General features: G+C 42.7%; 5 protein-coding genes across 6 annotated transcripts; 3 read left to right on the forward strand and 2 right to left on the reverse strand.

Annotated features, from left to right (window-relative positions):
- The first annotated feature begins 5 nt into the window (after positions 1–5).
- On the forward strand, positions 6–7,227 carry LOC111593497 (protein ELYS homolog). Its single transcript, XM_023306264.2, has 6 exons — positions 6–386; positions 467–1,750; positions 1,823–2,013; positions 2,075–2,905; positions 2,982–6,693; positions 6,753–7,227. The coding sequence occupies exons 1-6, from the start codon at positions 272–274 to the stop codon at positions 6,800–6,802; spliced, it is 6,183 nt and encodes a 2,060-aa protein (XP_023162032.2). The 5' UTR covers positions 6–271; the 3' UTR covers positions 6,803–7,227.
- Positions 7,228–7,447: 220 nt separating this feature from the next.
- LOC111593435 lies at positions 7,448–12,478 on the reverse strand. Its single transcript, XM_023306182.2, has 3 exons — positions 12,010–12,478; positions 8,815–9,773; positions 7,448–8,456 (listed from the first exon to the last, which is right to left on the reverse strand). Exons 2-3 carry the CDS (start codon positions 9,584–9,586, stop codon positions 7,591–7,593), a joined length of 1,638 nt encoding a protein of 545 aa, XP_023161950.2. The 5' UTR covers positions 9,587–9,773; positions 12,010–12,478; the 3' UTR covers positions 7,448–7,590.
- Positions 12,479–13,622: 1,144 nt separating this feature from the next.
- Positions 13,623–14,816, forward strand: LOC111593468 (RNA polymerase II subunit A C-terminal domain phosphatase SSU72). The gene is made up of 3 exons (XM_023306230.2): positions 13,623–13,995; positions 14,056–14,314; positions 14,389–14,816. The coding sequence occupies exons 1-3, from the start codon at positions 13,769–13,771 to the stop codon at positions 14,488–14,490; spliced, it is 588 nt and encodes a 195-aa protein (XP_023161998.1). The 5' UTR covers positions 13,623–13,768; the 3' UTR covers positions 14,491–14,816.
- A 1,525-nt stretch (positions 14,817–16,341) lies between these two features.
- On the forward strand, positions 16,342–20,338 carry LOC111593408 (glucose-6-phosphate 1-dehydrogenase). 2 transcript variants are annotated; one of them, XM_023306131.2, is made up of 5 exons: positions 16,342–16,752; positions 18,385–18,515; positions 18,571–18,717; positions 18,905–19,122; positions 19,190–20,338. In XM_023306131.2, exons 1-5 carry the CDS (start codon positions 16,749–16,751, stop codon positions 20,265–20,267), a joined length of 1,578 nt encoding a protein of 525 aa, XP_023161899.1. In that variant the 5' UTR covers positions 16,342–16,748; the 3' UTR covers positions 20,268–20,338. The 2 variants fall into 2 exon arrangements, with proteins under 2 accessions (XP_023161899.1, XP_023161900.1); XM_023306132.2 differs by lacking the exon at positions 16,342–16,752 and adding an exon at positions 18,205–18,319.
- A 1,028-nt stretch (positions 20,339–21,366) lies between these two features.
- LOC111593450 (cytokine receptor) lies at positions 21,367–24,398 on the reverse strand. Its single transcript, XM_023306206.2, has 2 exons — positions 23,113–24,398; positions 21,367–22,440 (listed from the first exon to the last, which is right to left on the reverse strand). Exons 1-2 carry the CDS (start codon positions 24,315–24,317, stop codon positions 21,465–21,467), a joined length of 2,181 nt encoding a protein of 726 aa, XP_023161974.2. The 5' UTR covers positions 24,318–24,398; the 3' UTR covers positions 21,367–21,464.
- Between the last annotated feature and the right edge of the window lie 2,378 nt (positions 24,399–26,776).

The raw sequence follows: 26,776 nt of genomic DNA on the forward strand, positions 1-26,776 counted from the left end.
GCCTCGTTCGCAACTTACATATTGCGAGTATATTCATATCGTACGTTAACCAACACTGATTACTCTCAGCCGCGTCTGGAGCTAAACAAAACAACAACAACAAGGGCCGGCATGTGTGCGAAAATGTCAAAGCGAAGCGCAATGCCAAAAAACTAAAATCTCATAAGCTGTAGGAAAACTAATCAGTTCGGTCGACATACAATAAATTTTGTTGTCAAGTGAATATCTCATAATATATTCAACATTCGATGAAAGAACAACAATAATAAAAATGGAGTGGCATGAAATTAAGGCAAATGATAATAAATCAGCGACTTTTCCGGAGCGTTCCATACCTGGTTATGAGGAGGTGTTCAACAAGCAGGTCGAGAACAGCAGAATTGCCTGTAAGTATCTTCGATTTACAGCAACCCATGTTTATAGGTATACCTTTATATACAATGGCGATTTTCTTTGTCATTTGTAGCTGACTATTTCGGAGGCATCATTAATCGCGGCAGCTGGGGTTGGCTAACGCGTAGGAATATTGATTCGGCCACAATATTAATATGCCAGTTGAGCAATGGATTTCGCGTTGCCAGTTACACATTTTTGCGTGAGAACGAACGCAAGCAGAAGCTAAAGAGCAGCATACGCTGCGTAGAGGAACTAACATACACAGGCATCAACAGTCGCGTCCTTTTGGCTGTATGCATTGAAATTTTACCGGGACAAGCACAATTGGCCCTCTACACACCCACCAATAGTCAGGTGCTGCGATATATAGAGCTGAATAAATCAGATCTCAATGTCTGTTGTATGACTTCTCTGGATGAGCATTTGTGCGATAAAACCATATTCAATCAATTTGATGGCTGCCTAGCTCTGGCCACAACTTCGGGCAGTGTGCTTTTAATGGATGTGAATGCCAAGCAAATTATTACCAATAGGTCCACAAATGTTGTCCTGCCTGATACCGAGGTGCAACGCAACGATATTTATTGCATAACATCTGTAAATCGATTGGATACGAAGCTCACGCAATGCCGCCAGCAGAACGCGCATCTGGCATTTGAACTAAAGTTACCCGTGACTGCTTTTAATGGAGTATCGAGTTTACTTCCATTGGAATTGATTTCCGGCTTCGCTGCCGGTATGCAGGATGGACGCATCTGTGTCTACGATCTAAGAACACTAGATCTCGTCGTGCAGCTACGCATGCCCGTCGATCATTCGCCATCGCCTGTTGTTGGACTCTGTTGCATTGAGCCGCCGGATGACCCGCAACCGTGCTTCTACATTATCTCCATTTACGATCAGGGTGAAGGACTAATGGCTTCGCTGCATTCGATCAACTACAGACGCTCGTCTGCTCTGTCTCTAGACAAAGGCAATTTTGATGTGCGTGATTTTCTAAGCGCATCCCCGCGCATTCGCATAACATTGGATAGTGGCAATTGTTCGATGATTAGCTGCATTACAGTTTCCACTCTTGCTCTTTCCGGAGACTATGGAACCATTTTGACTGCCATTAGCTGGCGTTCTCACAAGGACAATCGGAATAAGTTGGTCCTATTCGATATTAATCAGTGGTACAAGGACGAGATGCCCAGCCATCCGCTACCGGATGACAAGCTGGACTATCTGTGCGGCTTTTACTTTAGTGGTCAGCACGTTGGACTATCCATGCAGATCGACACAAGCTCGATTATTCCGTTTATATCCATGCAACGTCATGATGACTATTATTATCCCAAAGCACTGTCATTCGGTGAGACTCGTCCTTAATCAAAGTTTGACCACAACTCGACGACATTCCTAATTCACTCTCTTTCTCTCTTAGATTGTTTCCTGATGACAGTTAGAGGCTGTCAGCACTTTGAATATGTGGGTGTTCAGCGTCGATTCTTGAGCTCTCTATACAACAACAAGGCAAATGTATTTCTTAATCCGGAAATCTATATAAGGGATCTTGTAGACCTGCGGCTGCTGCCGCAATTCCACGACTTCGAAGCTCATACGGCACTCTCCAGAGTATGTCTATAGTCGTTCCGATGCTGTGAAACTATTCACTTATATATTCTCGATTTTGCAGCGTGAAATGTACGAGATGATTCTGTCAATGGCATTGGAACAGGATTGTCTGTGGCTGTTGAATAGCTGTGCACGCAATTGCATGGATGGCAGCTTTCTGTGCAACATGGCGAGTCCGACAAAGCTAACGTTGTCCGTGTTAACCAATTGGATTGTGATGCGTGCCAAGCAAATCAAAACTCGTTGCTCGGACCTGTGCCAGGGCATCTTTGACTATGGGGGCTATGCGCTGGATGAGCGCGAACGCAAGGAGCTCAAAAATCTGAACAGTCAGCTCTGCAAGCTGCAAGACTTACAAGCTTTGCTTTTGACTTTATCCAAAACTCAAATAAGTCACGAGCTGGTCGAAGATTTGGCTCATACGAAGCTTACACTGAGTGTTCTATATGAGTTTCAGCGCATTCTCTACTGGTTGATTGATCGCAGCCTCCTGCCGGTGAACACCGAACAGGAGCAGCAACCGCTGCAGGTGATACGCCGTGAATATGATGAGCGTCGACTTCGATTGCAGCGCTCTTCGGAACATAATGTCCGGCTCTACATAGATGAGCAGCTGCAGCATTATGGATTCCAGGCTGCACTGCAGCAGCTTAAAGAAAATGGATTATATCCACCTCAATCGCTGCAATCGTTAATGCGTTTAATGCTGTTGCCGGACGAGAAGTTGGAGCACAAACATGAGCTAGTGTTGTATATGTTGCTGGATGTGGAACAGATGTATAAAGATAGCAAAAGTGAATTGCACATAGATTTTGCCATCTCATTTGGCATAGCCGAGCCAGTGGTGAAGCGTGTGCGTTCCTTTTGGTTTCTGGACAGGAGTGACTACGAGGTGAGCTAGCTAGCTAGCTAGCTATCCTTTTCTAATTGAAGTATTTTCATATTTCCCCTCTCCCTCTTTCCCCTAGTTGGCAATTGATGCTCTGTATAGAGGACGGCTTGGTCATAGCAATTATACGGAATGGCAAACACAGCATTTGATTGAAACGTTACTCCATTACAATGCTAATCCGGAGGCGATGCAAGTGGTGCAAATGCCACCGGGATTTGTTTCCTCTGAACTTAAACTAAAAGTGCTCTTGGCTAATAACAACATACCGGAAGCATTTCACCATGCACGCATCTACATGGACGGCGAGGGTCGTCCGTTGCTGGAGCGTTTCTTCCGCCATTGCATCCTGGAAGGTAAATTTAGTGTCCTGGCTACCTTATGTCTGCGCGACAACGAAGAGCAGCTCATCTATCGACAGTTGCGACAATGCAAAACCCGCACCACAGACAGCATACAATTGATTCTGTTGCTTAAGCGCTGCAAGTATATCGAAGCGGTGTCCTTTATGGACGAGGTGGCCGCGGAGCGGGATCATAGCGCAAATGATGAGACAAGTGGCATCCTGTCCGCCTATCGGACGACCATGGCGCCCGTCACTCAATCAATAGCAGGCACATATTTTCGCATACGCGACAAATTAAATGGGGATCAGTTGAGAAATGCCTCGCCGGAGCCTTTTAGCTGTCAGCTGGCTAAACAGAGTGCCAACGGTCAGCTCGGCAACATCTTTCAAAGCTCCGCTCTGAGCGCCCACTGGGCAACGCGCTATGCAAACGAGCAGCAGACCATAAGATTGGACAGTCGTAATATGCCTTTTCTGCGCAATGCCGCGCAATCAGCTTTGGAGGTGCCACAGCTGCGCCGCCATGTGCGTCCCACTCAATTTCAATGTGCAGAGAAGCGTCTATATCCGTCCTGCAGTCGTGATACAATCACTCAACGACCTAAGCGTCGTCGCCTGCTGACCGAAGATGCAGCAATTTGCAACTTTAGCGATTCTCAGCAGGATGTGCAAGAACTGGAACAGGAGCAGCAGCAGCAAGAAACGCCTGTGAATCTGCACGAATTACGCTTTGTAAATGATTTGCTAAACCCGCCCGGTTATCTTCTGTCCAATCCAGGCGTAGAACCGGCAACAGTCACTAGTCAGGAGCAGCGTCCTACCATACTAAAGCGATGCTTGACTCGTCGCCAGTCGTTGCAGCGTCCTAGTTTTAGCTTCATGCCACCCATACCGCTGGATCCCTCAATGCAGGATGTGGAGATGGTGGATATGAACGAGGCGGAGCAGATGGGCTTGGAGTTGGATGGAGATGAGATATTTGTGGAAATTGAGCAGCAGCCGGCAAGTCCCAGACCCGAGGCGGAGCAGGAACAGCAGCCCCATAACTCTTCGGACGCAGATTCCGAGTACATGTCGCCACTGGCATCAGCGAATGCTTCATTTGTTTCATTCATCGAGACCAAACAGGAGCAGCAGCAACAAGAAGAACAACAGCCACCGCAACGTCCATTGATAATGGCACCACCAGCCGGTCCGCAGCCTCGCAGCTCACTTAGCAGCGGCTTTGGCAGCTTTGCTACTCTGCGAATGGGCAGTACAGTCGGATCATTTTTGCCACCTGTTTGCTCCTCGAAGATGTTCGAGAGCACATCGAGAGTAATTAGCAGCATCAGTAGCAGCCACCAGGTGAAGATCTCTGAACGAACAACCATTTGCGGGGACATGGATGAGCCGAGTAGTTCGACAACAGCTTGGTCCATGCCATCGACATTGGGTCAGCCTACCCAAAATGCGGCAGCTACACAGCCACAAATGCTGGACACGACGCTCGGCATGTCCAGCTATGATATGACAGCACTGGAGCACATACCTGAGCAGGCGACAGAGACAATCTCACAGACAGGCGTTGGGGCAGAATCAACTCAACCGTCAGCAAGTCCTTTGGCATACATAGATCTGGATGAAGTCGAAGCCGAAGATGTGGGAGCGGAGGAGGAGGAGGATTTGGAGGTGGGCCTTGAGGAGTTAGGGGAATCGCAACCACATGAATCAAAAGTAGCCGATCAGGAAGATGTTGCTAATGTAGAGACGGAGCAGGAGCATTGCTCATCCTCCAGCAACGAACAAGCGGCAACGTCACTCACCTACAATCGTGGCTCGCCCAGCTATAGTGTAAGCAGCGAACTCTCCGATTTATCTTCGCCACGTACAGACGCTCCAGTGTATTCAATTGTAGTGGAGTCTACCAATTCCATTAGTGACTCACGTTCACCCACCTCTCATACGCCCAACTCCTTTCTGCCCAGCGATACGAATGTCTCTCAGAATTCGAGTCCACGTGCTGCTCATGGTGTGGCCGGCGAAGGCGGCTCCAATCGTTCGCTTTATCGTGCAAATAGCTTAGAAACGGTGGATGATCTAGACACCACAAAAGGCTCGTTGGAGGAGGACGACGATGTGGATGAGGAGGATGAGTGTGTCATAGCACTCGATGGCACCGAAGTGCGCGGCTATGTGGCACGCCCCGAACCCTTGGCTGCTTGCAGCAGCGCCGAACTCTTTGCCTTCAAGCAGCAGGATGAAACGGAGCTGCAGGCCAACAAAGCGCCATGCTCCTCATTGGTTAACAGTGATTCAGTTATGGCCTATACCATCAATTTGGACAGCGTAGACAGCGTAGAACTGCAGCCGGCAACGGTAGAAGTTGCCTCCATTGCCGGCTCCAGCAGCGAATCCGTAGCTACAGTCGCCTACAGTGAGCACAAGGCGCAGCAGGAGATGGAGCTGCAAATAAAAGAGAAAACTGCAGTGACACCTAAAACGGAAGAACCCGCTCAAAGCCCTACAATTTCAACTGTTTCAGTTGCCATCAATCTGGACTCTGATGTGGACTCCAATCCCAGTTTGTTGTTGCTTTCCGATAAAGAGGAAATGGATGTGGACATGGAAGAGGATTGCAAGATAAATGTTGATACTGTGGCTGAGAAGCAGGATCCAATGGAGGAGCCAATGACTTTAGATTTCGATAAGGAAATCGCGGCAGAAGAGGAGAAGGGGCGGTTGGACGTCTCGCTGCCCACTCAAGTTGAGGTCCCCAAACAGGTAACTGTGCGTGGGAAACGCTCAAGCTTAAGTAGAACACCGCCCGTGCCGGAGCGCAGCATACGGCTTCGCAGCGATGATAATCCCAGAAGTCTATCGTCCAACCGAAGTACTCCATCCCCCTCTCTTACTGGACCTCAGCTGCGTTTGCGCAGCACCAGTAGCTACGGAGCTCTTGCTGACGACCAAGCCACCGATGCAGAAAGTTCACGTGGTGCCACCGACAGTCCTGTCCAGTCGAAAAATAATTCGATATCCAAACGTCGCGTTCTGCGTGGCAGTTCATTGCCACCTATATCAACTGTGCCAGTGTCCACACCCAAGCGTCGCCGAAAGCAGTTGGCCCATCCATTGGAGGTAATAGAGGAGACCGGCGAAGGCTCGTCGTCCACACCGCGCACACGTTCGCGCGCACAGCTCGAACTGTTGGCGGCTACCAATCAGAGTAAAGCAGTATCTGAACAGAATGAGGATAGCGGAACGCCGCAACGCAAGCTGCGCAGCAATAGTGAGCCGCCTATTCTAATGACCGTTCTGACTCCAACCAGAGATAGACGTCGCCGTAAACCTAGCGGAACCGACCAAGACCAACCGACACAGGATGTTACACCAAGGCAACTACGCAGTCGCCGCAATACATCCGAGTTAGACGCTGAACAAGCTGCGGCACCTTCGCCCCAGGGTAAGTGCTAGGCTTGCATTTACCTGCGCCTTAACTAAAAACTCATATTTTATCTACAGTTAGTGACGCCAGTGTGCCGCTTAAAAAACGTGGGCGTACCAAGAAGTAGTCACTCACACACAAACATTGTTTTCTTTAGTTGATACAAAAATTGCTTTTGCATGATATATTTTTTAATTTTCTTTGGTTTGTTTATGGAGTTTAAATTGCCAGGGGTCGGCAAAATCGTTAAAATGTAAAAAAAAGAAAACGAAAATGCAAGTGCAAAACAAAAAAATAAAAAGAAAAGAAAAATGTAAGTGCAAAACAAAATTTTAAAATAGGTGAATAACTGTTAACTGTTTGGTGTTGCCCAATCGTCTGTAACAGAACAATATATCGATAGCATCGTTATGAAACTGTAACAATGTGAACGCAAAATTTATAAATCTTTTAAATATGTATTATTAAATTTGATTTTAGATATATACAATTATATACCGCAGTTTAAAATATCTATGTAATTGTTGAATGTACGAATGAATTAAAAAAAAACCCCAAAATGTTTTCGGTGCTTAAAATGCAAATAACTGTTGGGGTGGTGCTATAGCAGCTAGCTATTTGACAGGCTAGCTTTATAATCGATAGTTGCGCATATGGGAAAAAAGGTAGTCGCTAGAGCGCAGTATTTAAATATATTAAATATGTATTTGTAATTCATTATAGCTATATACAAATATATACAACAGTTTAAAACATAAACGGCAACAGGGCGGCAAGTGGGACATCATTAAAGCTAAACACTTTACGGTGGATGTCGTCTACAACTACATACATACGTGCATATGTATATATATATTTCAACTTAACGGCTAACGGCTTATTTCTTAATTGTATTTTGTGAAGTGGGCACTGGGTTTAGACCAGCGTGGACAGCTCATGCAGCGAAATGGTAATGTTGCTCATGTCCAGCGTTGGCGGTATACCTGGACTAACCGATCCGCTAGCCTCGCGCCCCATCAGGCAGCTGCCATTGGCTGCAATGGAAATGGGCTTGGGCGTTGGCGGCGTCGCTGTCGCCGGTCGCACGAGAAACGGTGAGTTGATAATGCCCCCAGCATTATTATTATTGCTATTGGTACAGAGCAGCGGATTGAAGCTGCCGTGCGAGTGATTCGGTGAGACGGGCGTCACTGAAGTAGGATGATGCATCATAGAATGATTCTGTTGACCATAGAGTGGCAACACAGGTGGTGGACACACGCTGTTGTTGAACAGCTGAACTGGTGGCAAGTGCAGCGACATATTCAGTGGTGGAGTGCGATAGCTGATCGTCTTCTCCTTTTGCCACACGAAAACGTTGTGCACCATCGCACCGCCACAGAAAACAATGCCAACGCCAATCAGAATGCTGGTGATGATCGCTGGCGTTGAATGGAAGTGGTTGAAGGTGTACAATATGATGCCGGTGAGAAAGACTGGTATGGAGATGAAGAAGCCACTCACAGCGCACGTTCTGCTAGCACTCGACTTTTCCAAGTACTTGTTGTCGCGGCCATCAAACATGGGCGAGCGCAACAGCTTGACGGCAAATAGAAATTGTATGGCGCAGACGAGCAGACAGCAGAGATTCAATGAGAGGGACAGAGCGCATAGTGCCAGTGTCACATCGTATACGATTATAAAATCGTCGCTGCTGATGCTGCGCGTCAGCGCATCTTCGCGGCTGTTCGGCGAGATCTTTAGCAGAAAGATCAGCGAGAGCAGCGCCAGCAGCAGCGAAACTGTAAAGAGAAGAATGGGAAGTTTAAATGCTGGAATGACACCTGTTAAATACTAATCGTAAGCTGCCAGCACTGCATATAAATAGAAAGTGTGAATTAGAGGGGGCTTACGCTGACCGATCGCATCACTAAAAACTGTAAGCTGGCAACGCTGGTGCCACATTGTATTGTTTATGCTGAAATGGCACCAGCTAAAAAATGCTGGGATGACACTGACTAACCAAGGTTAGGTTGACGTTAGCGAAAGCTGTAAGCTGGCAGTGCTGCCGTATCGTCGATATATTTTGAGTAAAAGCGAAAGGATTTTTGGAAATGGGTTCAATGCTGCCAATGCAAATTGAAAAGTGCTGCCACTCACCTAAGCAAAGCAAACCTAAACTTGTCAGCACTTCGCGTGGTCCTGGACCATGTTTGGTCGGCTTTACAGTCGTCTGCAGCACGGAATTTGGGTTGATACCCAAACTGTTGCAGTGGCTATAATTATGCATATTGTTGTTAATGTTGTTGATATTGTTGTTGTTGCTATTGTTGTTTAGGGGATGCTGGGGCAGGTGTAGTGTTGGCTGCTGCTGCTGATGTGTGCTGCTGCTGCTGCTGGCCAACATATGCTGATTCGTGTAGGTGTGATGATGCAGACTGTTGCCATTGCAATTGCCATTGGGCGTGAGCGGTGTCAGCGGCTTCATTGGCGCCTGCGTGGCAATATTGAGCAGGGTCGATGCGTTGGCCACGCTTCGCACACCGCCGTTCAGCATAGAATTGGATGCATTCAACGCGGATATGTTTAGCGGCTGCGGCGGTCGCAGGTGTATGTTGCGTGCCGTGCTAGCAACAGCAGCTGCCACCGGTGTCGGTGAAGCGCCAGCCGTTGCTGCCGTTGCCGCTGCTGCGCCGTTTGGCACGGGGCTAGTTGCAATTGTGTTGGTGGTGGTTGCTGCTGCCGCTGCCACCGCCACTGGGGGTGGATTGCTGCTGCTGTTGTTGTTGCCATTGCAATTGCTGTTGTTGGCGTTGTTGGTATTGCCGTTGCCGTTGCCGTTGCCGTTGCTGTTGTTGGCAGTGCGCAGCAGCTGTCCGCTGACAGGCGCAGCGGCTGTGGCGCTGCTCGCATTCGAGGCGTGCTTCAGCATTTCCTGTGCAGCTAGTTGTGAGCCTTCTCTGTCTCCGCTTTGCTCCTGCTTCTTCTGCCTCCGCTTCGACTATGACCCTGTGGCACCTGCTGCTGCTGCTGCTGCTGGCTGGCTAAGTCTGCTCCGCAACGCAATGTTCCATGGATGGTTCACATAATGAATGCCTTGTGCCGGGAAGTCTATGCAACTGAAATTATAGTTTTATTAGAAAAATAATAAATGACAATGACAATGATAATGATAATGAGAAAAACAATAGCGAGTCATAGTAAAGACTTTATAAATAATTATAGTTTTAATGATCAGTAGGATATTAATAATAATGATAATACCAATGCCAAAGCCAATATGAATGAATAATGATGACCATAGTAACAATAGTATATCTGTAATAATCATAATGCTAATGATAATGATATTAGTAATAATGATGATAATGCCATAGTGATGACAATGCTAATGACGATAAAAATCATCAAATGCTGATAAGAGTGATATATGATGCTAATGATAATTTTAATAATAATGCTAATTTTGATGATTTTTCTCATTTGACGCTCTGGCCTGATCCCTATTTTACTGCGATCATGAAAAGGACGAAGCCAGAGGAAACTTTCATCTGCTGCGACAGGTGATAGTACGAAAATAGCGATCTGGCAGCAAGTGCCGTTAAGCTGGAGTAATGTGGAACAGGAACGATGCTTGGCAAGGAGTCTGTGTAGGGAAAAGGCAACGCCGAACACACTAATGATAATTGTGGCATGAAAATGGAACTGAAATTAGGGAGAAGGATTGCAAATGGTAGTACCCACAGGAGTAACTTCAATAAGTGTTATAGTCTCATCCCAACAAAGAAATAAGCCTATTTGTAGATTTTAAAATGTGAGTTCTCATGGAGAACTTTGAATGGCGATCTTTGAAGTTTGGAATATAATAAAACGCGCTAAACAGAAGAAACTTTCCTTTCATTTCTCTCTCTCTCTCTCGCTCTCTTTCAAGCCATGTCAAGTACAAGCCTTTTCCAATACTCTTTGCAACTGGCCAAGATCTCTCGAACCTCGAGTCTCGATGCTGGCCCCCATAAATTTTAGGATCGTCATTTAGTCGGCTCAGTTGTGTAGCCCCCTTCCTGTCTGCTCTCTTCTGTTCTGTTTCGTTCCGTTCCATTCTCTTGTCTGCTCTTCAGTTTTCCCCACTCATTTGACGCTGCACCGTTTTAATGGCTTTCTTCAGCACTGTTTATCATGCCACGGCCAAGCTGAGCTGCTCAGAAACTTGGATACATCCCGCGAGTCAGATACTTGGATACAGATACAAAATGCAGAAGCATTCGCACGCTCAGTTTGAGCCAGAGAAGCGAGAATTAAGTGGCTAGAGACACGTAGAGTCGAGTTCCTCGGCCGATCCATTTACATACGGTATATTTTCCATCTTGGTGATAAAGCAAAAGGCGGAAAAGATCACGTAACTTCTGACAGCTCCAAAATTTCTTGAGCAAAATCCTTGGCAAATTTAAGTAGAAACCCCAATTCGATTTAATCAAGCGCAGTTTTTTAGCTAACTCTCTTGTAATGCCCTCGCAGTGAGCATATTCGTTAGCTTAGCCGATGGAGAGCTTTTCATAATGATATGGAGAAAGAGTAAGAGAGGGTCGAAGTGGGGAACTTAGAGTAATTGTTAGGATATCGAATATTGCATCATATATCTATGACTCATGAATCAGCTCAGTTATATAAGCAAAGATCTATTGGAATCTATTGGATTAGATAGTGTGAGTGGAGACCATCTAATGACATCTTTGAATATCGTATTTCAAACGAGCCTAACAAAATTCGTAATTCTATTCTATTCTTCTAAGCTAAAGTTTATATCGTATGTCGAATATCGTATATATATTTTGTATATACCAGTTAGAGTACTTAAGCTTCGATAATTCGAATCGAGAATCGAAGCTCAAAACTCATATTAATACCCATTTTAACGACATCGACGAAATTTGACGAATAGTTTACTCAAATAGCTTATATACATTAGGTCGTATATTGAATATCGTATGTCTATCAGCTAAGACTGAACGACTGAGCAAAACGACAATTAAGATTCGAATCCCAATATGGCTTGCACGTCTTATAAACCTAGTTTCCATATATGTACGCTCTGTAGTTAATATCGTATATCTGTATCAGCTAGAGTATTTAAGCTTCGACCAAGTACATTCGCCTGTATTTTCTTTAGTTTTTTTCACTGATTTCGCAGATGGTTTGGGGCGAAATTTTGATTACCTTGCAATTTGGCACATGCACAAAACACCGAAAAAAACAACAAATAAAAAAAATACATATGTGAGTGTGGCTGTGTATATGTGTGCATATATGTATGGTAAACACTGTAATGCATTTTGGCGAGTTGTTAAACAAGTTTACCTTTTATTTATGTTTTCTTTTTATGTTTTTTTTTTGGCGTTCTTTGATTTTGTTTCTTTAATTTCCGTTGCGCGGCTGTGACATTTGCATAGCCATGACTAAATAATATTTTGAGTAGCCCGAAATTAATTGAAAAATTGGCTGGCTGGTTGGCTGGCTATGTGTGTGTCGATGAACGGGACGGGTCTAGGCCTGGCTGTGCCCCAGCAGCGGCATTTTTGAGAGAGCGGGAGAGCGTGGAGCGAAAACGCGACGCGGCGAGCTTGAGGCACGAGCAGCAACTGGACGAGCACGAGCAAAACAAAACGGAGTCAAGCGAAGAGACAGGCTGCCAAACATACATGTAACTGTATGTGTGCGTGTGTGTGCAAGCTACGGTTGTGTCTGTGTGTATGTGTGTGAGTGAATAGAGCGGGCGACAAGTGAACGATGAGCGATCAAGTGACAACCAACGACTATTCCCGAACACGAAGCCGAAACACAGTCGGCATCAGCCGTTGGTTCTAGCCGCAGGGGCTGCTGCCGTTGCTGCTGCTGTTGCTATTGCTGCTTCCACTATTCGCATAACCAGTTAACAAGGCAACACAGATACAAACATATTCGGCTGCATCTGTGTGCGTAGGGAAGAGATAGAGCGAGCGAGCGAGCTGGACACAAGGCTGACGCTAAAATAACAAACAAAGCCGCGGCATAGTGGTAAAAATATATTGGCATTGCTAACATCTAAATTTGTCAACGGTTTTTACTTGAAGCTGTTTATTTATATATTTAAAAAAAAAACATTATTTATTTAAAATAAAAATAAATAAATTCTTTAGTGATTTCACTTCAGAGCTCACAATTAGAGCTCAATTGTTATAAATTAAAATTTGTTATTAACCACTGTTGGTTTTGGATCGTGGTCAATATGCATAAATTTGAATCCACTGTGCAGCAAGCAATAACCTGAACCTGATCGGCGCTCTGTCTATGTTGCACATCTGCATTTGTATCTGTGTGTGTGCGTGTATAGGGTATAGGTAAATCGAGCGCGTATTGGTGTGCCACCAACAACAAGAAAAGCAGCAGCAACAGCTTCAACTTGCTAAGCCGCATTCCTCGAGCTCCGGCTGGATCTGGATGGGGCACAGGGCGTGCGCACTTTTGCATTGGCTAGGGAGCTTGGCGTCTGGTTGTTGCCCGTACCAAACAACATTCTGTGTCTACTTCAACGTGCATACCAAACATTCATAGCAGATGTACATAAATTCATACGTGCGTATATATATATATATATATATATATATATATATATATATATATACTTATGAAAGTCGAACAACTGAAACATTTTCTTTTTCTTTCTATTTAATTTCTATTCCATAAATATGATAATAAATATTAAATGTTTTTACAATATATAAATAAAAACAATTACTAGCTAATAATAACGTAAAAATTTTTTGCTCTTATTTTATAATTGTAACGCCTTTTTAACAGTCAGTCAGGTCGGCAGTTAGTGTTGCCAGACATTTGGACATATATGGTGTGTCTGGCATATGGCCACACTTTGCTGTATAATTGAAGTGCAAGACTTGTTTGTTGAACAGCACTGTTGTCTATCGGCCGACCGCCATTATTTGCTGTGTCGGTCGCAGTCTATCGCCTTACCTCACGCATTGTAATATTATTGACGAAGACCATTGTCATTCCGTTGATAACTTCGAAGACGTATTTTATATTGGATTATAGCGAAATTATTTACACTGCCAAAACAGACATGACTGAGCCGAGCAAGCTATCTGTTGCCGTCGTCTGTTCATCGAACATGAATCGCTCCATGGAGGCGCACAATTTCCTCGCCAAAAAGGGCTTCAACGTGCGCTCCTACGGCACCGGCGAACGGGTTAAGCTGCCCGGCCTAGCATTTGATAAGCCCAATGTTTACGAATTTGGCACCAGCTACGAGGAAATATATCGTGATCTGGAGGCCAAGGACAAAGAATTGTATGTTGGTTGAATCTATGAATCATTAATCATCAATTTTCAACTAGAGTTTCTTTTCAGTTACACACAGAATGGTCTACTGCATATGCTCGACCGAAATCGTCGCATTAAAAAGTGCCCAGAACGTTTTCAGGAAACCAAAGAACAATTTGATATTATAATTACGGTAGAGGAACGTGTTTATGATTTGGTTGTGATGCACATGGAATCGATGGACTCCGTTGATAATCGTCCCGTCCATGTGCTTAATGTGGATGTCGTTGACAATGCGGAGGATGCGCTGATGGGCGCCTTTTTAATAACGGACATGCTTAACTTGGTAATTTGGATTGCGTGTTTTATTTATTTTCTATTATTTACATTTTGAGTGTTGGTTAATTACTAAATTTGCAGATGGCGAAATCAAATGATATCGATAATGATATCGATGAAATGATTCAGGAATTTGAGGAGCGAAGAAGTCGTGTGATTCTCCACTCTGTGCTTTTTTACTGACAGCCGAAGACGTTTGGTAACGGTACTTGACCAAACAATCACCTGCGCTCCACACTCGATCTATGCAATCGATTGCGCTTATCGATACGTTAAGATTTGTAAATATGATGAGCGGATCGATTATAAATGTCCACAATGCAAGTCTACCAATAGGACGAACAACTTACTCACAAAAAGAAGGTCGAATTTCAAAAAAAACTAAAAAAGAAAAGAACAAAAACCAAAAAAAAAAGCAAAAATAATAATACAATAAAATTGTAATACGTGTTTACTGCATGTGCTATGCATACATTCATAATACACACATATATATAGAAGATAATGTATGTAGCACATATATATGTATGTATATATACATATATATATACATATATATATACATATACATATACATATATATATATTCGATGCGGTTTTGACTGTTGTCCCACACAAATCGTGCATAGCTGATTGTTTGTAACTTTTTATATGATGTTCTCAACGTTTATTCGTAGTTTGATTGTAAATATAAATCAAAGAACTATTTTGATTATTGGCATTTAAAAACAAATAGACAAACACCAATATACAGTGGAAACTCTCTTGAACGAAAGCTGCTAGCAAGATGTCTTCCTCAAAGTTCTTTTATTTTGCATACAAAATTATTGAGAGTTTTTGATTGAGGCAAAATGTTAGAAGGTAAAAGGTAGTGGTATATCAACAGAGTGTTCACTGTATATGCTTTAGTATGTATGCATTTATGTGTACATATATATCTGTAACTATTTCTATGATAAATTTGTTAGGTGTTTTATTTTATGATTATATTCACCTGTCGATTGATTTGGGCTACCTGTTGAGACAACTGATAAGCTGTTAAACATATTCACACACACTTCTATATACGTGAATCATTTGAAAGACCTTTAAAAATCCTCTGTTGGTGGTAATCTATATACAAGTATATTATTTAGAGATGTCAGTCCAAGCTGAATGACTTTCATCTAGAAGCTATGCTATTCAGACATTTTTTGATAAGCCGCAAATGTGGAAAAGTGCGTGGAATGATAATAACTAAAAATGAATAAAGTTCTAAGCGGTTTGGACTTAAAACTAACTATTTTTGCTAACAAGAAAAATTGTTTGTAGAGTTATAAATATATGACTGAAAGCAAACTAAAAAAAATTAACTGTAAATCATTAAAAAATATATGCGCATTTAAAAAATATTGTTTGGTTTTAATAATTCAAATTTAAAATGTTTGTCACTTTAAAAATGTTTAATTAAGTAGTTTTATTTATTTTTTTTTTAATTTGGAAAATATTCTGTTAAATTTGTATTTATTTTTTAAATATATAAAGTAATTATATTTTATTTATTGTTTTGCTAATATAAAAAACAATTATTTTGTAGTTTTTGTCTGTGTGTTTAAATGAGCTTTGGCACAATATATAAATAACAATTGAGGAAATGCTTATTGTAAAAGCATATATTAACATTTACATTGATTTTGGCTTTATGTAAATATAGTTGAAAACATGACATTGCGAAATGAGCGTATTTTACAAATTTTTGAACGCATTTCATGTTGTTGTTGTTGTCCAACACTGGTTACGCTTTTCGTTACGAGCAAGAGTTGTATGCGTGTGCGTGTGCACGCGTTTGTGTGCCTGTGCACAACAGAGAGCCGGCACATTGGCCGCATTCATGAAAATATCACAAGTTCGCTCTCGCTCTCACTCTCTATCTCTTTGTTTTTGTTATTTTACATATTATATATTATATATAGTGTGCGCTTGTTGTTGCTGCTTTTGCTGTTACTGGTTGTTGGCGCTGCTTTATGTTCGCTTTGCACATTTGCTTTGGCGCATTCGCGCAGCGATCGTCTTAAGCTACATATCGTTTGAGGGCTCATAAAAAGCGAAAGACACAAAAAACTAAACCTTCTTGCCAAATTAAAAAGACTGCGCACCAAAGTTAACAAAATAAATGAAATAAATAACGAACGAAACGAGAAAAAAAAAGATTAATAAAACTTCGTTCACGTTGCGCTTGCGTGCAAGTGCAGCCGTGTGTGTGTCCGTTTATTTTCGTGTGTTGCCAACCGCAGCGAAAATCAGTTTTTTCTGCACTTGACCTTTATTCATATTATTGGTCAAAAGCTTGATTAATTGCCACACAAAAAACTTAATAAAGTTTGCTTAAAAACTCTAAACAAAAATTACTGTCAATATAAAATAAGTAAACAAACAACAGTTAGCACATAACTAAAATAAGCATGGGTAAGTTTTATTTACGATTTACGCTTACGATATACGACTCCTCAATGAATGCAAACAGCTAGTGATGGCACGAGGGGTGTTCGGGTTGGTGATGGTGATGGTCATGGTGTTGGAGAAACGCAACAGGTGGCGCACAATGTGCGCTATAGTGCTGGGTACCAAGTCAGCGAGTGAGAGATAGCGACGGTTAGGGAGAGTCAGAGAGTGGGCGACGAAGAGCGCGCGCAAAAGAATGCCCTTCAAATTGTGTTCTTTAGGTAAAAGGGTCACCTACAAAGCTTTGCCGTCGGCTTATCGGCAATTCCAATCAGTTTTACCTCATTCTCCAATTATCTGCTGTTGTTATTTGAATTCACTTCAAAGATTAATGCGCTAATGTTAACCTTTCAAGTTACAGTTACAGGCAGAGAGAGCCACTACGAGAGCGTGCATTGGCATTGAGAATTAGCCAATGTTAATGACATTGAAAATGTACACGTAAATAATTACACATGTATAAATGGCTTACATACCTCACGACATGTCTCTGTATATGAGTGCGTGCATAAAAAGCCTTTCAAAATGTATTTCAATGCCTTGTCAAAAGCAATGCTAAGCGCGATGCTGAGTCATCTTGTAGGCGTTAAAAAAAACATTGAATGCAAGAAAAAAAACACAAAAATGTGACAAGTAAAGGCAGTTAAGAGAAAAGCCAAAGAAATACAATAAGAAAACAAGTTGTTTTTTGTACATTGCGTGATTTACTGTTGTTGCATTTCTGTTTGCCCTATCAGCATTGCAACTACGGTGAACGCACGCTAAGCTGGACGCTCGAAACGAAATTACAATTGTATTATACATAGACATGTATACGTTTGTATATAGATTCATATATATTTCAAAGGTGTAGCTAGATTTGAATAATACAACTCTAAGCTAGCTCTCTCTCTCTCTCTCTCTCTCTAGATGTCTCTACAGCTATATTTATATGAACCACATGACATTTTGAAAGCACATTTCTTCAGTAAGTCATATCTAAATATAGCTAAAGCATATCTTAATATATATATATATGTATATATATTTATCTGGCTTATATAGTTAGATATGACCTACTAAAGAAACGTGCTTGAAACAGAATCCAAAAAGAAGTTACAAATGGATTACATAAATATAGATATCATTTGTAAGTCTTTTATCTTATATATATATCTACATATATATATATATATATATATATATATATGCATCTTCTATGTTATTCGATGCCATAAGAAATTGAATAGCCAACCAAATGCACTGTGAACGGACTGTGCGACCAATTGATTTCCGTCTCTGACTTTCAGCTGTTATTGCACACACACACACACACACACATACATACATACATATATAGTATGCATAATGTATATATCTCCTCTGCACTTATCTGTCAGACAGGTATGAGCTGGGGGCTAAGATATAGTCAACGTTTGAAAGTCAAGCTAAGAGCATTTGCCAATTTTTATTACGTTTCTGGTCAGCGGATCGATCGGGCGATCGCTGGATCTTTGGCTCACAACTATATATAATTAGCGCCTGAATCCTTGTATTTACTTATGTAAATGCTCTATCCAAATATATTCCATATATATTCTTGACTTTTTCGTTTAGCGTGCGAGTGCTCAAAGCCTTCGGGCACCTTGGATCACATCATCAACACCCTCAAGTGCTCGACCATGATATGCGAGGGCACACACTTCGATGGGCAGATACCACACACCTTTGTGGTCTTTGGTGCATCGGTAAGCTGCTGGCCGACCAGTTAGCATGAGAACTTGACACCAATTCCAATTGCAGGGCGATCTGGCTAAGAAGAAGATATACCCGACATTATGGTGGCTATATCGCGACGATCTGCTGCCAAAGCCAACGAAAATTTGCGGCTATGCGCGCTCCAAGATGACTGTGGCCGAACTGAAGGCACTCTGCGAAGCCTACATGAAGGTAAGCTCGAAAAGCCCCAAGCTCCAGTTCATGACTGCCAGATACCCTGGATTCTGTCCAATTCTAAGCTAGAGAGAGACGTGCTCACTCGCTCTATCACTTCTATGCGATTCTCAAAGCTTCAAGTTTACTGCACCCTTCTACGCAATTCTCAAGCTGATTTAACCATATTCTATGTCATTGACAGGTGCAACCGAGCGAGGAAACGAAATATCAGAAATTCTGGAGCTTGAATAATTATATTTCTGGGCCTTACGATGAAGCATCTGGCTACCAGGCGCTCAACCAGCACATGGAGAAAATTGAGAATAGACTCAATGCGAATCGACTCTTCTATTTGGCATTGCCGCCCACAGTCTACAATCAGGTGACGTTCAACATCAAGCACCATTGCATGTCCAAGTGGTGAGTGAATCGAATATGGTTAAGGCTTGAGTGGATCCTTAATAATGCTGCGTTGATCCTTAATTAGCGGCTGGAATCGTGTGATCGTTGAGAAGCCTTTCGGACGGGACGATGTTACCTCGAAGGCGCTGAGCGATCATCTGGCCGGTCTGTTCGAGGAGGAGCAACTGTACCGCATCGATCACTATTTGGGCAAGGAGATGGTACAGAACCTGATGACCATACGGTTCGGCAACAAGATATTGAGCTCGACATGGAATCGGGAAAATATCGCCTCCGTCTTGATCACGTTTAAGGAGCCGTTCGGCACCCAGGGCCGTGGGGGCTACTTCGATGAATTTGGCATCATACGCGACGTGATGCAGAATCACTTGCTGCAGATACTGTCGCTGGTGGCCATGGAGAAGCCATGCAGCTGCCATCCGGATGATATACGTGACGAGAAGGTCAAGGTGCTGAAGTGCATCAAGCCCTTGGAGCTGAGCGACATGGTATTGGGCCAGTACGTGGGCAATCCCGCAGCGAAGACGGCCGAGGAGCAGTCTGGCTATTTGGACGATCCCACGGTTAGTAAAACATCGACCACGCCCACCTATGCCATGGCCGTCATTCAGATCAACAACGAGCGCTGGCAGGGCGTTCCGTTCATACTGCGCTGCGGCAAGGCCTTGAACGAGCGCAAGGCCGAGGTGCGCATCCAGTACCAAGATGTGCCCGGCGACATCTTCGAGGGCAATTCGAAGCGCAACGAGCTGGTCATACGCGTGCAGCCGGGCGAGGCGCTCTACTTCAAGATGATGACCAAGAGTCCGGGCATTACGTTCGACATTGAGGAGACCGAATTGGATCTAACCTACGAGCATCGCTATAGGCATTTCGTGCTGCCGGACGCCTACGAGCGTCTCATACTGGATGTCTTCTGTGGCTCCCAAATGCATTTCGTGCGCTCCGACGAGCTGCGCGAGGCGTGGCGCATCTTCACGCCCATCCTGCACAAGATCGAGCACGAGCGGATCCCACCGATACCCTATCCGTACGGCTCCCGCGGACCCGCCGAGGCGGATCGCAAGTGCGTCGAGAGCAACTTTATCTATTCTGGATCCTACAAATGGCATGGCAATAAGACCGATGCGTCGCATCTTTAATCCCGGACTCCATGGACTCTTTGGTGTTTATGTTTTATCATTAACCAATCCTTTATGAATGCACTATATATAGGTTTCTTCTATTACTGTACTTTCGGTTAACTCTATTATGGTTTTTTTTTTTTACTTACAATTACAATTCTTTTGTATTAAATTTATCATATGATATGATATATGTGTGTATATATAAATCATATATATATTTAAATTTGAGTTCACTTGTGTTCATTTGATAGGTAAAAGCACTTAACAAGGTATTATAGATGGGGTTCTTCATCGAGCTGCTTTCGGAGTATCCCCGACTCTTTACGCTCGAAGTTGTTAAGTCTTCTTCTTGCCCTATGTAACTAGTCTAGGCATAATTGGGAAGACCAGCTGAATGAGAACTTCTGGCAACAGCAGCCCCAAGTGGAGCACAAGGCTCCATGCTTCAGCTACAACGTGACCATACAAAAGACCAGCGATCTGCATGGAGTCATGTGAGTCAGCTTTTTAATTGCCTTCGCTTTGATCGATAACAATCGAGTCATACATGTTTTGACTGATCGATATTATTATCGATTACTCGATTAATCGAGTTACACATGCATATCGAGCCATCACAAATTGTATCTATCGACTTATCGATTTCTCGACTTATCGATCTGCTTATTGCATGAATACGAACCACTCCTTCAAATGCAATGCACTGGGACTTCAATTGACATTTCTTCTTCTTCCCTTTTTCCTTGTTGCAGAGCTGCCAGAGTGGAAATCGAATCGAATCGAGCCGTAGTCCGCAATCTAAGCCTGCACAGCGATAGCTTTTCGATAATCGTGCTCAGTCAGAATTCGTTGGGCAGCTCGTTGCAGAGCAGTCGGCTACGAATACCTCGATGCTTCACTATATATACATATAGCATCGGACTGGTTTATGGAATAGCTTATTTTGAAATCGGGCTGATTTGAATTTGATCAAATTTCGGTTTTCGGAGTCGACTTTTAGGTGCAATAGAAAAAATATAAATAAAATAATTATATACAGATTTATATTTATATATATTATATCGTAAGTATATCGCATATATGTAAAATTTTGCTATATACAAATGGATTGGTGCTCTCGCTAGTTGTGTACGCGTCTGCCTTTGTCTTTATCTCTCTGCTTAACTGACTTAAAAGAATGTGTCATATATACATATGCTATATCCGGATGCGTTATGGTAGGCTCACGTAGCCTGTGACTTGGGTTGGCCGAATGGATTGCATGCAAATGTAGCCCGAGGGATTGTCCAGGGATGCGGCGAGATCAGCAGCTGGCGGAGCTGATGGAAATAGTGGACTTAGCGTGCTGACATAGTCTGACATTGGCTGAGCAGCTTTCAGTGTGTCCGGAGGTCGAAAGCATTCAAAGCGCACCGCAGCATACTCGACGCTAGAATCGAAGTTCGTCTGCTCCTCCTGCAGCTCCTCCAACTGCTGCTGCGGCTGCGGCTGCTGCTGCTGCCGCTGATGCTGATCTACGACTAGAAGTGGAAGCTCCTGCTCCACTATTGTTAGTGCCGGCACACTTTGCAGACCCACAGGCAGATCCACCTTGATGTCGGACATATAGCGATACTTCTGAACGAGGAAATAGATGAAGCCGCCGAGTATGATGAGCGCAACTAAGCCCTGCAGATTCTGCTTTGGATCCGATTTGACGACGGCCGTCGTGAATGGTCCATGGTACCAGGCCAGCCAGCGAATGCCGCCGCTGCCAATCGCATCGCGCGCATCATAATTGGCCGAGACGGCCCAGTTGAAGGCATCGATCAGCGTGCCAGCCGATGGCTCGTACTGGCATTGAGTGCAGCGCTCCACCTCAGCGGAGTCAAGGGCCACGCTCGCATTGCACTCGCTGCGATCCGTTGTGTTCCAGCTGCACCAGTAGACGGTGTAGCTGGTCAGCAGCTTCTGCTCCTCTGGCGGCTCCCAGGTGAGTTGCTTCCGGCTCTCCCCCGTGCCAATGGCCAAGTTCTTGGGCACTCGTCTCGCTTGCATCGACTCCTGCTGTCGCGGTATTCGTATCCGACTGCTCTGCAACGAGCTGCCCAACGAATTCTGACTGAGCACGATTATCGTAAAGCTATCGCTGTGCAGGCTTAGATTGCGGACTATGGCTCGATTCGATTCGATTTCCACTCTGGCAGCTCTGCAACAAGGAAAAAGGGAAGAAGAAGAAATGTCAATTGAAGTCCCAGTGCAAGGCATTTGAAGGAATGGTTCGTATTCATGCAATAAGCAGATCGATAAGTCGAGAAATCGATAAGTCGATAGATACAGTTTGTGATGTGATTGACTGATTGACTAACTGACTAACCGATAAAGTGAGTGCTTGAAGGTTTTAAAGATTGATTGACTTGATTGAATGATTGACTGATTGCTTGATTGACGGCTTGACTGGCTGATTGACTAAGTGATTGACTAAGTAACTGATCGATTGAAAGACTGATTGACTGGCTGACTTGATTGAATGCTTGACTGATTGCTTGATTGACGGTTTGACTGAATGATTGATTAAGTAACTGATCGATTGAAAGACTGATTGATTAACTGACTTCATTGAATGCTTGACTGATTGCTTGATTGACGGCTTGACTGACTGATTGACTAAGTAACTGATTGATTGAAAGACTGATTGTCTGACTGACTAAAATTGGACTGAATCCAATGTTGTTTGATGAACTTAGTGATTGACAGACTCACAGATGTGTGAAGATGTGGCAAGGCGAATAAATCAATTTCTGTCGAAGAAACTCGGTCAGTGTAGTAATAGATAAGCCTCGAGGTAAGTGAAGCGAAGGCAATTAAAAAGCTGACTCACATGATTTCATGCGGATATCTGGCCTTTTGAATGGTCACGTTGTAGGTGAAGCCTGGACCATTGTGCTCCACTTGGGGCAGCTGTTGCCAGTAGATGTGCAGCTCGCTTGGCCGCTTGGGATCGATATGATAGCCGCTTGGCCAGACGACGGGCGGTCGTGCCGGTAGCTCCGGATGCGTGCAGAAGCTGTAGACAAAGGTCCGGCTCCAGTGGGCGCTCGCATAGGCGTAGCGACGTTTCAGCTGAATCGTGTAGTTCTGATAGGGACGGGGCAGGCGAAACAGGCAGAGGCGCTCTTTGTTCGTCAGCTGCTCGGGGTCCGACCAGATCACGCCGCTATCGCTGCTGCCGTTCGGCGGCAGCATCAGCAGCTGCTTTGACCACTCGATGGTATAGCCGATGTGGTTTGTGGACCGCTTGGCGCTCCACTCGAGGCAAATCGATGAGCTGTTTAGGCTTGTCACATTCAAATTGGACCCGGGCCGCTCCAGCACAATCATCTGTTCGCGCCGCAGCTGGAATCGCTGGAAATGCTCGTCCAGATGATCGTGCAGCCTTAAAGTAAAGTTGTACACTTCATTGAAGATATCCAGGCGGCCGATGCACTGCATCTGTAATCCCTTGCCAGCCGGCTGGCATTCGACAATCTGATTGTTATGCTGCAACGTGTAATTGGCCTTGGCAACAACGTCACTCAGGGCTGGCTTGCTGAAGCTGCAGGTGAACGTCGCCGGAGACTCGGCCTCCTCGAACCGGCAGCTGAAGTCATCAACCTGCAGCCGGACGCCCACCCGGAAGTACGAGGATAGCAGTGACTTGCCATTGCACAGGCACTCGTAGCCAAACGCCCGCTCGTGCTTCGGCTGAGCCGAGCGGACCTCGTGGTAAATAGTGCTGCCATTAAGTATGTGCACAGTCAAATTCAAGCGGTTCGCCTGCATGTACAAACGCTCCGCGCCGCCGCCGTCGCAGAGTTTGTTCAAGGCAGCGAGACTGTCGGCCCAGCAGGTAACGTTGTATGCTTGGCCCTCGCGTATATTACTACGGGATGGCTCGAAATGGATGTGATCGAGCGGATCGTCATCGCCGCGGCACTGTGAACAGCAATAGCTGGCAACGAATACGCTGACTAACACAAAACGCAACATTTCGAACTTCAAATTTGTGCTGTTAATCGGGCGGCGATAGCGGCCCATTTGCGTCATATATTATATTTATATTTATGTTTATATACGTATTTTGTTGTATGGAAATTTGACTTATTACTGCTCCTAGGAGCACGTCTCTCCATGGACTCGGCAGCTTTCGAACTATTCTACAAGCGCTGCTCGTAATCAACTTTAAGTGCGGCAATTATTGCGGCTGTGGCTGAATGCTGTGTGCGCTGTAAGAATTTTTAATGCCGTCAAATAGCATTCGCCCCTGATAAGCCACGCTTCGAATCCCATCGACGCATCCTACAATATGTAAATAAATTGTTTTTATTTTTTTTTGTATTTACTTTTTTTTTTTTCTTAAATACATTTTTTTTTACATGTCTTTGAAGCTTCCTTAAATATTTTATCTGCTTATTTAAATGGGCCAACAGTTGCAAGTTCGAAACCCGCTGATCACATACTTTTCCTTTTATTTTATTTTATTTAATTATATTTTCAAATATATTTTGTTTAATTTGCTTAAATTTTTTTTTTTTTTTTTTTTATTTTATCTGTTTTTATACTTATTTTATTTACTTTTTTAGCAATCAAATATTATATTTAAGTGTTTTCGTAGCATCTTTAATTATCTAATTTGCATGTTTATATGTTCGCGTTCTGCTGACATCACACAGTGCAGTTTTTTAATTTTTATAAAATTAATTTTATTTGATGTTTTGTTTTTTTCTTATTTAATTTTTGTTGTTTATTTTTTTCTTCAGATAGATTTGATTTTAAATTGAATAAACGCTTTTGCTTTTTATTCAATTTTTATTGGGTTTTCTTTTTTTTTTAAATATTTAATGATATTGACGTAATTATAATTTCATTTATTATAAAAACGAGCTTGACTTTCGCGAATTTCGAATACATTTATCTGTTTTTGCTTTACTTTCTCTGTAATCAGTAAAAAGAATGCCATGTAATAAATATGACATACGCCCACTAGCCGAAATAACGAAATGAGTTGTGTTGTCGAGATACATTTACACTTCAAAATTTCAGGTCTGTAGCTCTTGTGAACAGGACAGCTGTTCCTGGTAGCTGCCACGGCTTCTTCTGCCTGTTACATACCTTTCAAAACAATCAATATACTCGAGCTTCCTTCAGGGTAACGTCTAAAAAGCCATAACAAATATACTCTCTATATCTCTCTCTTCAATCTCTCTGTGCTGCTCTCTTACTTTCTCACTTTCAATTTCTCTGCTTGATATGCATCCATATATATATATATATTTTATTTCAATTTATATATATATATATATATATATATATATATATATATATATATATATATATATATATATACGCAATTGTGCGTAACTACAACATATTTCTTATCTTAATACGGCATGAAATAATCACCAGCTAATTTCACAGAATTCAGAATATGAAAATATTTCCCAGTTTGAAATTGAGAAAGTCGTAATTTAAAAAACAAGTCACACTTGAAGGAAACGATTTAATTAATTCATAATGGAATTAGGCAACAAAAACAACAGAGCATTCATATATTGACAGCAATCTCTGGAATTCTGTAGAACTCTACTTTATATTTACTGTAAATCCCTGATAAAAGAATTGTCAATCAATTTGATTGATTGTTGCCTTTGTTGACGGGTCGATCAACGCACAGCAGCCCTGATTACGGCCGAACTGCGAGCTTGCAAAGTGTACCACACACACTTTACAGAGTGACCGACTACAGATACCCTGCACAAATGTTTGCCTGAAATATATAATATTTATGACATCCGTATAGAACTTAGGTCAGTCTAAATGACATTGACAATTTCGTAACAGCACGAAATGCTCTTCTGATCGATAACTTTTCGATAATTGTGGATGGAACATAAGTCGCTACATTGGGAATTTGGAATAGTAAATAAAGAGAAAAAAGGAAAATGAACTAAGCTTAAAAAATCATATATTTATATTATATTATAGCTAATTTAATCAATTGAAATTATAAACATTGTATGAGTTATCGATAAACTTAAATAAAAAAAAACAAAACTTTGCCTATTTTCTTTATGATTAATTTGTAGTGGAAGACATGTCGACACAGAGAATAAAAATGCCAGTTTATGTTTAGTTTTCTTTTCATTTTCCTTTTAAAGTAGATAGTATATAATATACATATATATATAGATATATATATATTTATATATATAATTTATGCTCTTAAATCATCTTGGCGCATTGGCATTGGCCAATTCGTGTAACATATAATGTATGTATACATGTATACACATATACATTTACACATATATATATTTGTTTATATAGTAGGTAGTCATGTAAAGTTAATTATATATATATATGTATATATAAAAGATAGTTCATAAACAATACTAGAGCGTTATAAATTAAAACCTCAAAGAAAAACTAGCAACGAACACGCGGCAAAAACGAACATGAGAAAATAATAATATGGATAAATGCAAAAATAAAATAAAAAATAAATT

This window comes from Drosophila hydei, unplaced genomic scaffold (genome assembly GCF_003285905.1).
Source record: "Drosophila hydei strain 15085-1641.00,03,60 unplaced genomic scaffold, DhydRS2 tig00000349-arrow-arrow-pilon, whole genome shotgun sequence".
NCBI lineage: Eukaryota > Metazoa > Arthropoda > Insecta > Diptera > Drosophilidae > Drosophila > Drosophila hydei.

Bases quoted from the DNA above. Each gene is read 5' to 3' on its own strand.
- LOC111593450 (XM_023306206.2), bottom strand. From the start codon at position 24,317: ATGACGCAAATGGGCCGCTATCGCCGCCCGATTAACAGCACAAATTTG. The intron at 22,441-23,112 runs GTGAGTCAGCTT...TCCTTGTTGCAG, and splicing joins AGATATCCGCATGAAATCAT to AGCTGCCAGAGTGGAAATCG.
- LOC111593408 (XM_023306131.2), top strand. The intron at 18,718-18,904 runs GTAAGCTCGAAA...TGTCATTGACAG, and splicing joins TCTGCGAAGCCTACATGAAG to GTGCAACCGAGCGAGGAAAC. The intron at 19,123-19,189 runs GTGAGTGAATCG...ATCCTTAATTAG, and splicing joins CACCATTGCATGTCCAAGTG to CGGCTGGAATCGTGTGATCG.
- LOC111593497 (XM_023306264.2), top strand. From the start codon at position 272: ATGGAGTGGCATGAAATTAAGGCAAATGATAATAAATCAGCGACTTTT. The intron at 1,751-1,822 runs GTGAGACTCGTC...TTTCTCTCTTAG, and splicing joins TCCCAAAGCACTGTCATTCG to ATTGTTTCCTGATGACAGTT. The intron at 6,694-6,752 runs GTAAGTGCTAGG...TTTTATCTACAG, and splicing joins TGCGGCACCTTCGCCCCAGG to TTAGTGACGCCAGTGTGCCG.
- LOC111593468 (XM_023306230.2), top strand. From the start codon at position 13,769: ATGACTGAGCCGAGCAAGCTATCTGTTGCCGTCGTCTGTTCATCGAAC. The intron at 13,996-14,055 runs GTATGTTGGTTG...GTTTCTTTTCAG, and splicing joins GAGGCCAAGGACAAAGAATT to TTACACACAGAATGGTCTAC. The intron at 14,315-14,388 runs GTAATTTGGATT...CTAAATTTGCAG, and splicing joins TAACGGACATGCTTAACTTG to ATGGCGAAATCAAATGATAT.
- LOC111593435 (XM_023306182.2), bottom strand. From the start codon at position 9,586: ATGCTGAAGCACGCCTCGAATGCGAGCAGCGCCACAGCCGCTGCGCCT. The intron at 8,457-8,814 runs GTGAGTGGCAGC...TTCTCTTTACAG, and splicing joins TTTAGGTTTGCTTTGCTTAG to TTTCGCTGCTGCTGGCGCTG.